The sequence below is a fragment of the Chanodichthys erythropterus genome, chromosome 21 (assembly GCF_024489055.1).
Source record: "Chanodichthys erythropterus isolate Z2021 chromosome 21, ASM2448905v1, whole genome shotgun sequence".
In the NCBI taxonomy this organism is placed as follows: domain Eukaryota; kingdom Metazoa; phylum Chordata; class Actinopteri; order Cypriniformes; family Xenocyprididae; genus Chanodichthys; species Chanodichthys erythropterus.
In genome coordinates, this window is record NC_090241.1 from 32,681,467 (window position 1) to 32,695,640 (window position 14,174).

The window sequence follows — 14,174 nt, forward strand, 5'->3', positions numbered from 1 at the left end:
GAATCCACTCTAGCCAATCGCCATTAACCACACCAATTAAAAGTGTTTTTAATCTTCCACTGGGGAACAAAGCCTCCTTCTCGAATTGCCAACAGTATCTGTTGGATGTCCAACACAGTCCTTAAAGGTTAATGGTGTCTCCGTAGAAGGAAATGTAAGGAGAATGAATGCATGTGGGTCTTGTTACTCGTCTCTCCCTTCCCTTGACTTCTGACAGAGACCTGACATAAGAGCCACCCAGTTCATTATGTTTAGCCCACTGCGCTCTGAAAATACTCCTGCCCTTGCCATCTTCTTGGTCACGTTTTCTTGCACTCACTCCTTCAAGGAATTAAAGTCAACATGAACTAGCTGTCACAACTTCCATACTGTGAGATATTTCAGAGTGAAGTAGATTATTATTTTAGGAAAAAATACAGAAAATAATGGCCATTTTCATAGGTAAGTTCTTGCAAATAGGAAACTTGGCAGATTGGACAACAGGTGGATGAAAAAGCTAAGCAACAACAGCATTTTTTAGTCATTTAGAAGCAGCGTGAGTGAAATAATGACTGTAAAACAAACTGCATTTCAAAAGCGCAGCACTTTCAGCTTGGAGCTGGATCAGCCAATTAATCGTACTTCATCTCAATACATTTGCCCACACGTTTCCTCCTGTGAATCAACTGCATGGTGCGGGGCAAAATGTGGCAGACAGTTGGGTTTCTAATGGCTAATGAGGGGGCTTGGATAAACAGTGATTTACGAGGATCTGAATTCATCTCATGAGTCTGGACAACTAAGGTTGTTAATTTGTTATCCTATTTATTAGATTGGAAGAATTAATTGTGTACTAAAGGTTAAAATACTTTCTCCAATCCTGCACATTTTGAGGTCAGAGTGGTCGACTACTAGTCAACAAAGAACTAGTAGGGTAATACGTTTAATTAGTGAGTTTATCAATAATTTATTTCAACATTATATCATATATATATATATATATATATATATATATATTTAGGCTTTAAAATATTTACACATTACAAAACACATTAAACTCAAGAAACAATTCTTATCAATGTTGAAAACAGATGTGCTGCTTATTATTTTTGAGGAAACTGTGATATCAATATAAAATCAATATATTCACTCACCATGGATGCATTAAAATGATCAAAAGTGACTATAAAGATACTTATAATATTACAAAATATTTCCATTTCAAATAAATGCTGTTCTTTTGAAAATATTCTATTCATCAAATATATCCTGAAAAAAAGTATCATGATTTCAACAAATATTAAACAGCAAAAACTGTTTTCAACATTGATAATAATGAGAATTGTTAATAATAATTTTAAAAATAATAATAACAATAAATTTTAATATATAAGTTATTTTAAATTGTAATAATATTTAACAAAATTACTGTTTTCACTGTATTTTTGATCAAATAAATGTAGCCTTGGTGAGCATAAGACACTTTCAAAAACCTTTAAAAAAATTTTAATTATTCTTTGTCTTATTCTTTTGGCAGATAGTGTATATATAGTACATTTCTTTTCAATAAAATCTGACACTCAAAAGACAAAAGTTCCCATTCAGTCGGTCATGTTCGACGTACGTCGGACAGACCGACAAATAGGATTCCTATTCGTCGGTCTGTCCGACGTACGTCTCCGTTCCCTCCTTCAGGGAACGAGGGTTACCTATGTAACCGAGACGTTCCCATTCAGTCGGTCACGTTCGACGTACGTCGGACAGACCGACGAATAGGAATCCTATTCGTCGGTCTGTCCGGCGTACGTCTCCGTTCCCTCCTTCAGGGAGCGAGGGTTACTAACCGAGACGTTCTACACTCATTCATCATAGCTAGAATACAAACTTCCTAAATCTACAAGTTTGAGTGAACTTTAGCACACTAAACTCGGCAGACCCAGAGATCTTCACTAGTCAGTGAGGGCTAAAACTTAATTTTCAGCAATAAATGGAGAAACAGCTGGATTTTGGATAATTACCACATATTACAAATGAACAGCCAGACCAGAATGGGGTCCTTTCTAACACCTTTCCAACGGTATTCAAAATAAGATTCGCTTAGATCTACATGCAATCTGTCTTCATGGTAAGAGATTTAATTATCAAATGAATCAAATCTTAACTGACAATCAAGACACTCTTCATCTCAATCCAATTAGTCTAAATTTATTGATGGATTCATTGATGGCAATTACCGCATTTGTGTGCGCACACACATCTGTGCAGGTTTCTTTGACAATGTTCCTCTCCATGAGAGAACTGTAGAGTAAACAGAAGGACAGGATATTTCTCAATGCCAGCCATATGATGTTTGCTCAGCTCTCCAGATCTGCACTGTCTGAATCATTCTGCCAACACCTTCCTTTTTCTCTCTCTCTCATCCACCTCTTGAATAACCCTCTGCCAGAAAACCTGAGCCTCATCCTCTTTATCTCAACCCCCTCATACCTCATAGCCTCTCTGAGGAACATCTACGCCCAGTTCACTTCAATCCTGCTTACAAACATTGAGTTTCTGCTGTGTCCATGTCCTCCAGGGAAGTTTAGACTTACAAGCTCAGAAGTCATAATTACGATGTGCATTTTTTTGCTCTCTTTTATGCTTACTGACAAACAAACAAAGCTTTTTAGCACTACTGCAACAAAATAAAGAGCAAAGTATATTCACTATGTGTGTAACTGTTACATTATGTATTTTATCCTTTTCGTGCTTCAACCAAGAAAAATGGCAAAAGTAGTTTTGCTCACACAAGACTGGCGTCTCATAAACAGAATAGCATTATTGCTGTTCTTCACAAAATGAGTGTAAATATCTTGACTTGAATAGGATAGTGATACATTTGCATAGTAAAATAAAATTGTAATGAAAACGTATTACTTTTATAAGCCTTGTTGTATTGTAAATACAGAAATTGCAGGTACCTCACTGTGTATATATCCACAATACAGTGCAGCATCATGTAGTTTATTGCACAACTATTAATTAAAGCCAGCAGTTCTAGCTAAATCTAATTTTAAGAGTCATGTTTGAAGCCAAAATAAGCCGACCTGTGACAGAACATCAATTACTGCACCAGGTTATTTTTCTAAGCTCACCTACTACATATTTTGATGAAAGAACTGGTAATTGCAATTGAATTATTATGAACAATAACCTTTCTATGCTTTACACTATGCTTAACATCCCTTAACAATTTAGTAAAATCAAAAAGCATCTTTTTTGCTTTGGCCTAAGTGGGAACCTCTTAGCATGCTTTATTTTAGACACTTACGGCTGTGAATAGAATCCATCCCCCTGCTTGTTCTCTCAGGACAGAAAAGTATAAGGTGTCACATTCAAATGAGTCCCTTGCTGTTTTTGTCCAAAGCTCTTTATTGCTCTATTGATTCTGAGAGTGTTACGTGACAGTGCTGCATGATTTGATGGGGCGTCAAATGAGCCTGTGTCTTTTTAATGACGCTGTAATTGAGCCTCACACACTACGGCAACAAAACAGCTCAATCTCCAACCCACGCAGAGGTAAAAAAGAATGACAGGTCAGATATCAATAATAATTATTAATAATTTCATCCGGAAATGTTTTAAGAAAGTGCTGTATTGGTAAGCAGATGGTGAGCAGTTGCAAAGTGGTACACATTTTAAAACACCTAATATGTGCAATGCAATCAATTCAATTTATTGAATCAGTTCAAAATCTCAAAATATTTACAATATGTATCCACATATATATATATAAATTATCATTTTAAAAATATGAATATGACATATTAAAAACATTCACTCTGTCTTTCTTTGACATTGTCTCTTTTTTTTTTCCTCCCACAGGAGCAGTGTCCCTTTCAACCTCTCTCTCTTTCTTTCTACTCTTAAACTCTCATGAATCTTTCAGGAAGAATGTCTGTAAATCCGGCCTTGCACACACAGTAGAAAAAAATATAATTACTTTTTATCACACATTAAATCCCCCGACACCCTGGACATCAGAGAGGGTCCTTCTGCCCATCCAGAATGAGCATGACCCTCCTGGAGAGTGCTGACTGAAGGGGAACAGATGTTTGTGCCCTGGAGAAATGAATGAAAGAAGAGTGGAAGATCTCGCTTTCATGTTCTCTCTTAGCCTAAGACTAGATCACAGTTACATGCTTAATTAATTTAACGTCAATGACATTATACGAAACCTATCTGAGAATAAGATGCATGTCAAACCACAGGGGAAAAAAAAGACTTGTATAATTAGTTAGGCTAGGACTTCATTGTATACAGCTGGAATTAAGGAAATATTACAAAATAGTCTCCATATGACATGGTTTAGGGTTTGGTGACCAGCAAAAAAAGTATTAAAAAAATAATTATATAAGAAAGTATAAATATAATTATAATTAAGGTTATATTTTCTTAAATAACTCGCATTTGGAAAGTAAATAGGTGCTGAATTAAAACATAATTTTGAGTTTAAAATTAAGAGAACTTGGTGACATCAGCTGAAAAGGAAAGTAATTTCAGAGGCTGATTTGAAAGAAATTTGAATGAAATACTGAGTAGAAAAACATTGGAAATACCAAACCAATAAAACATTCACAGAAAGTGTACTAAAACAGTGAATATGGTCCATTTTTGATTTCATGTTGACTTTAAGGAGTTATTTAAAGGGATAGTTCACACAAAAATGAAAATTCTGTCATCATTTCTCATTCTCAAGTTGTTCCAAACCTGTATAAATTTAGGAAATAAAAGAAGAATATGGGTAACCAAACAGTTGTGGGGCATCACTGACTTCTATAGTATGGAAAAAAATATACATATGGAAGTCAATGGTGCCCCACAATTGTTTGGTTACAAACATTTCTTTAAAATATATTCTTTTGTGTTCAGCAGGACAAAGACATGTTTGGAACAACTTGAGGGTGACAGAATTTTCATTTTTGGGTGAACTATCCCTTTAAGGGGGTTGATTAAATAAACAATAATAAAAAAAAAAATAATAAAAAATTTTCACTTCCTTACCTCATACATTTTCTCTGTATTAGAAAAGGAAATTTCACAGGGAAAAATGTGTTTTGAGTGACATCAAATACACAAAGTGAGCAGTCTTTCTCTTTTTAGGTGAACTGCGTCTTTAAATACTGACTAAATGTGGCTCCAGATAACTCCTCAGATATTAAACATGGCTGCTCTAGAGGTTTTCTCTTTCTGTACAGTATGAAGAGGAGACGTCTCATTTATAGTGGACTTGGCCCGCACTCCAGTATTGAGCTGTCATTTAGTCAGCCAAATAGAATAAGTGGGGAGGATTAGACCAGCACAGTCATGCAGATAACACCTCTGACAGTCTTCCTTTCTCTCTCGCTTTCGCTCGAATACTAAACAGGCCACTGAGTGACAGCTTGTCAGAGGGCAAGAGTGGAGCGCTGAAACCTGGCAACCCAAGAGCAGGGCGATAACAAGCAGGTCAAAGAAAACAATTACGGCCCTGGCGCTTTCTAATGGACACACGGGAAATAATCATGTTCCTGTGTGTGTGCGTGTGTGTGTGTATGTGCGTCTGTGTGTGAAATCCATTATGTCCCGACAGCCCTTGCAAAGTCATTTGTTGGTCCTCTCAGGTGTCTCATTTTTTCGACCACTTCAAGTGTTGTTTTTTCCCCCTCCTCTCCTCTCTCTCTTTTTCTGTCTATCTCTCAGTTGCGGCTCTCAGCGTTTCATTTCTCCCTGATTTCTCGCATTGTTTATCCACCCCCTCAGACGTGCTTTCCATCTCGGTTTAGAGCGGCAATCACAACAAAACATGGAGCAGTCACAGTAAAGCAAGTCGCTTTGTTTCCATACATGTTGAGGCTTTCAGACTCGCCTGCTCATTTAGCCCTGGCAGCCTCGGCAAGAATTCACTCATGATACATGTGACGGTTTCTCTCAGTGAAGTTTAAAAAGTCTTTTTCCTTCCTTTTAAATTTCATTCATCATTTGTTCCAACTTTACTCCTGGGTTTTTACTCTTTTTTACTCTTGTTTGACTCAGAGAGAGATGGGGTTATAGCACAGGGGCGGCCATTAGACATGGGTGAAGTGTCTCATTCAAGGGCTCAGACAAAGTGGTCGGAGAAGGAATGAGCTTTCTACTCATTATATGGAGCTTTTACCCACTGGGCCGTGTGTTCAAGGCTCATCTATGCCGTTTCTAATGTCTGTAAATCAGAGTGTTGGCAAATATTTGAAAAAAGGAACACATTCAGGAAGTAGACTGTGTTAATGTGGACATCATTTTGCATCTTAATTAAGCAAAAATAATTCAGTCAAATTCAGTTATAAAGGAAAATCTTGTCAACATTTCTTAAAGGGTTAGTTCACGCAAAAATAAAAATTCTGTCATTAATTACTTACCCTCATGTCGTTCCACAGCCGTAAGACCTTTGTTCATCTTCAGAACACAAATTAAAACATTTTTGATGAAATATGACTCGTCCAATTTAACCGACACTTTCAGAAAGGTACTAAAGACATCATTAAAACAGTCGACATGACTGCAGTGGTTCAACCTTAATTTTATGAAGCGACGAGAATTCTTTTTGTGTGCAAAAACAAAACAAAAATAACGACTTTATTCAACAATCTCTTCTCTTCCCTGTCATTATCCCTACATAGATGCCGCAGTGAGCACAGTGAAGACTTCCGTGTTTACGTCCGAATGCCGGCTCAGTATTGGCCAAAGCTGATCACGTGAGCGGCACGACGCATACGTGTGATGCTGACGCAGGAGCCAGCCAATAATGAGTCGCCATTCTGATGCAGAACCTGGAAGCGCTGGACGTAAACAGCGTATGAGAATGACATAATAGAGAAGATATTGTTGAATAAAGTCATTATTTTTGTTTTGGTTTTGCGCACAAAAAGTATTCTAATCGCTTCATAAATTAAGGTTGAACCTTAACCTGTAGTCATGTCGACTGTTTTAACAATGTCTTTAGTACCTTTCTGGACCTTAAAAGTGTCAGATAAATTGCTGTCTATGAACGAGTCATATACCTCTCAGATTTCATCAAAGATATCTTAATTTGTGTTCTGAAGATGAACAAAGGACTTACAGGTGTGGAACAACATGAGGGTGAGTCATTAATGACAGAATTTTCAATTTTGGGTGAACTAACCCTTTAATACGCTTTCCTGGTCTTATTGCAAAAGCTTTATCAGTATTCACTGTTCCAAAAGCAAAAAAATCCATTAAAATGTCCGTCTCTAAAATCACTTTGATTGGACTGTGAAAAGTGGTTCTAAATGACGACTGAATGTGAGTTGAAAATTGATTGTAATGGTAAAAATGTCCCACACCTGTTTTAAATTGGAAATACATCACATAACGGAAGTAAAATGGTTTGCAAACATTTTATGTTGAGCCTCAAAAATCTAAACTAATTTTTGTGTGTGTGTGTGGGGGGGGATTATATAAAAAGTTAACCTCCAAAGTTAAAATGAATATATTTACATTTTGACATATGCATTAACATACTTTGTTATGCATGTATATACACATGTAAATATATGTAAAAATGTAAATATATTCAACAGTACAAACTGTAAAATTAAGAGGATCATCTCCCCATCTCTACAGGGAGTCCTTGGCCTGAAAAAGTTTGATGACCCCTGAGTGTGGACAATTAATCTTATGTAGACATTGTGAAATATGAAATATATGAAAGCATATGAATGAATAACCATATATTGTACAATCTATTCAAAACTATTGGGTTTAAATGCATTAAAAGGGAAAGATAAACAGAAAATAAGCAATATATATATATATATATATATATATATATATATATATATATATATATATATATATATATATATATACACACAAACTCTTAAATGCCTCATGCTGAAGGATTTATTTAAATTAATCTAGAAGCCCAAAGAAACACATGCACACTGAGTGAACTGGATTATCCGGTAGTCTGGCAGTTTCTGGATTAGCTATTAGGCAGTGCACAGATGATAAGAGACTTCACTGAGCTGCAAATGAGTAGCTGTCAGAGAGCAGGAGACAGACAGAGAGAGAGGGGGAGACAAATCCACAGCTCCCTCAGGGTATATGATCTCTCATTAGTTTTAATTAATCATTCTTATTAATAATAGGCTTCTCCTCGCAACAGAGACAAAAATTAAAAATTCTGCCAGGCAAAAAACAGATGCATATGAGTTAGATAAACTAAACTGGTCCTGCAATAAATTATTATGCTGCTGCTAAAACAGACAGGGCCTGGGGCTAAATTTGTATGGGTGGGCCGCCTCACCCCAGGCCCTGATGAACAAAGTTAGGATATATCACAGGACCACAGAGAGATCTCGTCATCACAGGTCCTGAGACAACCTTTATGGATGTTATTTTTTTATTTATTTTTTTTAATGAACCCATTTTGCCATATGCAATGCACTCAAAAATAATTAAACACTAGGTTATTGAAAGAAAGCTCTATTCACAAGCAAGCTTGTGTTATCATTTACAAAAAGAGCACCAAAAAGTACTATGGTAATACAATGATACTCTTTGAAGTACATTTAAATACCACGTTAATGCCATGGTACTTGAACATAGTACTTATTTAGGACCAAAATATACACTACCAGTCAAAAGTCTGGACTCACTTAACTGAGCTGAGTTTCTCATGATCTAAAGACTTCTGCTTAAATTCTTGAAATTAGAATAAATATATAATTAAATATAAATGTCAGGATAAATGTTTTAATTTAATTTCTGTCATTAAATATACATAAAAATATATACAGTACATTAAAAAAATACTTGTGAGAAAGCAATTCATGTTTAAAAGAATAAGTGTCAGAATAGAAACTCTAGAAATACTGTGTTCAGCTCTTAAAGTGGCAGTTCTTCGAGAGGCCAAGAGCTTTAGCTCAGTTCAATATGTGTCACTGCACTACTGTCGCACCCCATTATCTATGTATGTAAAATGTTTTAAATTTGATTTATTTTTCAAATAGACTTATTATTTTTAGAGCCTGAGCAAATAATTGTACATTTACATTTTTAATTGAAAAGTTAGATCGAAGAAAAAGCAAGTGTCCAGCACAAATTGAAACTCTTCAATAGTGTTTAAATATGAAATATAAAACTGAAACAACACTTAATATTGTTAATTCCTAGTTTTTAGAACTTTAGAACACTCTCGTCTAGAGGTCGATCGATAGCGGATTTTTACCGACAACGATAATTGGGTTATTAATCAACAGATAGTTTTTAAAATGGATACGGAATAAAAACAAACATAAACTGTACATTTTAAATATAAATTTGAATATATTGATTATATCTTGATCATTCATGTTAGTTCATAGTGCAACTTTAAAATGTAAAAATGTATGAGTAAATGTTGAAATTAACAATGAACAATACTTTTTTTAAACTCAATGTTACAAATTGACTCTTTTATTGTAAAGTGTTACCATTTCATATAAACCCAAACTGCCATGCTTAAAATTGGCCATCTTTAAATATCTACACAAAATTTAAAGACAAAATTTCTCTGGCGCATAAGGTCTAGTGTATGTATACATACCATTTTGTTGTCTGTTTTAAATCCGCAGCTAAAGTGTCCCGCTCTGTGCAGCGCGCACTCACATGTCAAAACAAACTCCAAAAGGCGTCAGTGATTTGGCCTCTAGAGGTCGCTTTTGTACTGTATAATGACAGCGGACACATTTCAGCAGCTCCAGCAATGGACAGGGGAAAACTATCAGTATGGATTTTTGCCGATAACCAATTGCTGGCAAAACCGATCACTTGGTCGACCTCTACTCTCGTCACACAAAGACAGACAGCTTTTACAGAGAAGACTGCTGAAACTGTGACATCTGACAATAGAAAGATGACAAGGAACACTGAGAGTTAGACATGTCAGGTCTGCCCTCTTTGGCTCTCAGCTGCCAGCTGAAGATATTCAATTAAATGCCAAATGGAAATCTTTCAGTGGGATAACTGCCACTTTTAAATCAATTATGGCACACTCAACCACTTTGCCCATAGGCATAAGACAGTCAGATCTACTGCACCAGTTGTGCACTAAAACAGCTTTTAAATGAAGTAAACATCAATAAAATACAAGAGACATCCATCAATATGCTGAATAAATGTAATGGAAGCGTTTACTCCTGTATGCCCTGAGGGTCCCATGGTACAGTAATGGAATCAGACAGTAATGCCATGGTACTTTGATATATATATGTATAATGGTACTAAATGACTACTATACTCACAAACTATAGTATGTACATGCTACTTCAAAGAATACCATGTGCACAATAAAACCAAGTCCAAAAAAAGATGTATTTTTTGTCATAGTCTTTTTATGTTGATAGCCTTGCTTTCATTTCCTCAGACTGGTGAATAAAGATAGGCCTTTACTTGTCAAGCTGTTCACTGAAGCACAGAGAAAGTCTTGTTGGCCCTGCCAAAATTACAAGCAAAGATAGAATGGAACACAAATTATCCTCGCAACAAGAGCCAGGCTACAGACGTGACACTAAAAAAGCATTGAAATGTAAAAACACTGGTCTGGGGGCTTATTAAATGAACATGTCAAGCCACGAAAGATTTTACAGAAGCATGTCGCATTTGCTCAACAGGTCGAAAGCACATGAGAAACGTCAAACAGTCAAAGCCCACAGATCTTTCTAAAAGTCATCTGAAATTGTGTTTGGCTTCATTAGCCAAGAGAATTAGTGAATACTGTTTTAAATATTTGTTGATTAACTTTATTGTCTGAATGTTAGTCTTTAGCACACAGACCTCAAGTCAAAAGCTGAGCTACACAAACAGCAGGAAAAAAAAAGAAAAATTAATATATATGTGTATTATATATATATATATATATATATTACTTAACCTTTATGCTGAAGCTGAACTTATTCTGTCTATTGATTAAAATGATTTTTGCATGTTTTTATAAGTGAAGATGCTTTTTTCATCACCGTTATATCAACATCTCTGCTTCCAACCACCTAACTTGTAAAATTTAGTAAAAATAGTAGAAATTATTGTGACAAGTTCTCACAGTTTCAACTCAGTTTCATACATCCATAATTTCATTCAAAAATGGTTGAACAAGTGCAAGGAACTTATTATCACCACAGGTTGCAATTTTGGAATCACTTTAATTTAAGGTAGCAATTAAACTTAAGGTTTCAATTGTTGTGTTTTACAGGTATTCTGGACATGTTAGTAGAATTTATTGGCTTCATTTCAACATTAAAACGACTATTTGACTTTTCTAACCTTCCAGGTAAAACTAAAATAGACTGTTCTCTATTTTGCCTTATAGTCTATAATTTCTTCCAAGCACATCTGAAAACTTGCTTAATTCTTTTCATAAATCCTCCTCATCAATTAACTGCATCATTATTGTTATAATTTAGCTCTACATTATTTTCTTTGAACACGGCGGGACAAAGAAAAGATAATTTTTCAAAAAATAAATAAATATCATATTCAAAACAAAAGATGCGGATAAATGTTTCCTGTTCTAGGACAATTTCTCATCGACCCACGATTCAACCAGTGATGCTGCGGTTTGGATGTGCCCAGAGCGCCACCCGCCGGCGGAAAGATGAACTGCAGCCATTTCAGGACGGAACGGACGCGGTGGCTGATTCCCTCACTCTGTACGAGACTATTTTAAGATCTCATCGCCGAGCTCAACAATTCCCTTGAAACCAATCACTGATAAATGAGAAACTTTATTTTAAATTATCCCAAACACAAATTACTAATAGCTATAATTATAAGCGTACTAAGTAGGCTAGTACGCTTAAGTAACTGAGTAAACTTTTCTTTATCCAGTCTGAAGTAGCATATATAAATATACAGCCAAGCATACCTTACCATATAATGTTTTAGAGCAGTCGTCTTTACGGACAAAATCAGATAAACTTGTCTCCACATGCAAGTACTGGGGTAAATATGATAGAGCTCTGTCATAAAAAGGTATGTTTTGACCATAAAAAGTCACAAACGATAAATAAAGCAAACACCAAATCTGGTAGAATTCATATCCATCCAACACTGACGTTATAACATTAAGTTACATCTCCCTTCAGAACACCGTCATTAATAAACAAGATGCAATTATTAAAGTTTCATCCCGTCTTGGGTTACGGCATTCAAACCTCGCGTAACCTCCGCAAAGTGGCCAAAAGAAAGAGAACGGAATGTAAACTTGCCTGGAAAGAACTCTCCAAATGTGAGTTGAACATGAAAAACAAGCAGCAGAACGGCGAAGTAGTTCCTTTGGTCCATTCTTGCGGTCACTACTTCACATACTCGCTGTCCGTCCGTGCACGAGAGAGCTGACTTCTCTGACGGATTCCCGGCATTGGTGATGTAGCGCGCGCGACTCGAGCCGGCAGTCGACAGCTGTCTGATTGTTGGGTTTCTGTACTGCTACGACAGGGTGTATGGGGAGGAGAGTGGGTGCGAATGAACGAGAAGAGGGTTCCAATATCCCCCAGGTCCTTAGACCTGCCTGCCAGCCCGTTCTGACACGAAATACTGGTGAGGTGATGGTTTACACACTACAGCGCGCGCTGAAGACGCTCCGGTAGCACACTACGCGATACGGTGCGCACTTGCGCGGTGCCTAAAAGTAATTCTACACCCTCTGAGCAATGAGTGAGGGAGGTTCTAGGACACTCTAGTTTCTTTGTTTTCAGTGCTGTTATATACAATACAGTGGCCCCAAAAGTACTTGGACACTTAAGATACACTTTAATGTGGGATTACACAAAATATCAAACCAAGTAGCATATATTTAAAAGATAGCAGAAGCATACTTTTCATGCTAAATGTCTCAAAAAAATAGTTTTAATTGTCAAAAAAATAGATAAAGGCATATTGCTCAAAATGAATATAAAAAGTATATGGAGACTTTCTGGTGGCCAAACTTTATATATTTACATACGCATGCAAACACACACCTATACATTTATATACATACATTATACGTGTGTGTGTGCATGTGCATTTTTGTGACATATCAGGACACAAATGTGTATAATGACATGGGTATGAAGGAGAGGGTGACTTCTGAGGACATTACCCCATGTCCCATTTTTCAAAAAGCTTATAAATCATACAGAATGATTTATTTATTTATTTATTTATTTTTTTTTTTTATTTTTTTTTTGAGAAAGTAAAAATGTGCACAGTTTTCTGTGATGGGTAGGTTTAGGGGTAGTGTAGGGGGATAGAAAATACGGTTTGTACAGTATAAAAACCATTACGCCTATGGAATGTCCCCACAATTCACAAAAACAAACGTGTGTATGTGTGTGTATCAAAATGTAATACTGTATCACAAAACCTCAACACTGTACTATGATAAGGCTGGGCAGCTAGATTTGAGATGCAAAAGCACAGTTAGTCGGAGCATAACTGATTTGCAGACTGAACTGATTTGAACTTGTTTGATATTTGTATCAACTATCAAATTGCTTTTTGTTGCCACGGTCTCTGTACTGTATAGTATGCATATCCAACACAACCTTTGACTTCACACAATTCCCAAATGCATTTTTGTGAGATGTGTTTTGTGCACGTGCGAGCAAGAGAACACAAGATCTAGCTGAGGAATGCTCATGGTCAACTCCATGGTTCATTTATAAGATGGAAACACCCTGAGTGGGCAGAATACAGTGTTTTATGGTTAGGCCTAATTTATGAATTCATTATTTAGTGATGTGGAAATCAATGCCTCATTAACACAGAAAGGTGCCCTTTCATCCTTCACCAACCCACACTAGTCCATGAACCTTCACTCCACTCTCAATCTTCTATGATTCTTCTAATCTTCCCATCCTATAGGTTTCAGTTGCAAAAGCATTTTTTTTTTTAAATCAATCTCTGAATTAAAACAGAACAGAAGAAAAAGAAGAAAATCGGCATGCAAGTTCATTGCAGTTATCTAAAGAAGTAGAAAGCCAAACTGGGGTGACTATTTCCCGTGACACAATACGGCGTACACTGCAGATGAATGGCATGCATGGGTGCCGTCCACGAAAGAAGCCTCTCCTAAAGCCCACGCACAAAAAATCCCGCCTAGAGTTTGCCAGGGCCCATGCTGACAAAGATGAAGACTACTGGGACTCTATAAT

The 14,174-nt window shown here is 36.3% G+C and overlaps 1 protein-coding gene across 1 annotated transcript in view; it reads right to left on the minus strand.

Annotated features, from left to right (window-relative positions):
- The window catches only part of ptprt (protein tyrosine phosphatase receptor type T), a 277,019-nt gene extending 264,597 nt beyond the window's left edge, over window positions 1-12,422 (minus strand). Inside the window, exon 1 of the mRNA XM_067374922.1 lies at window positions 12,242-12,422. Coding sequence (XP_067231023.1) covers window positions 12,242-12,321 — 80 coding nt within the window. The 5' untranslated portion in view covers window positions 12,322-12,422. The remainder of the gene's footprint in view (window positions 1-12,241) is intronic.
- Between the last annotated feature and the right edge of the window lie 1,752 nt (window positions 12,423-14,174).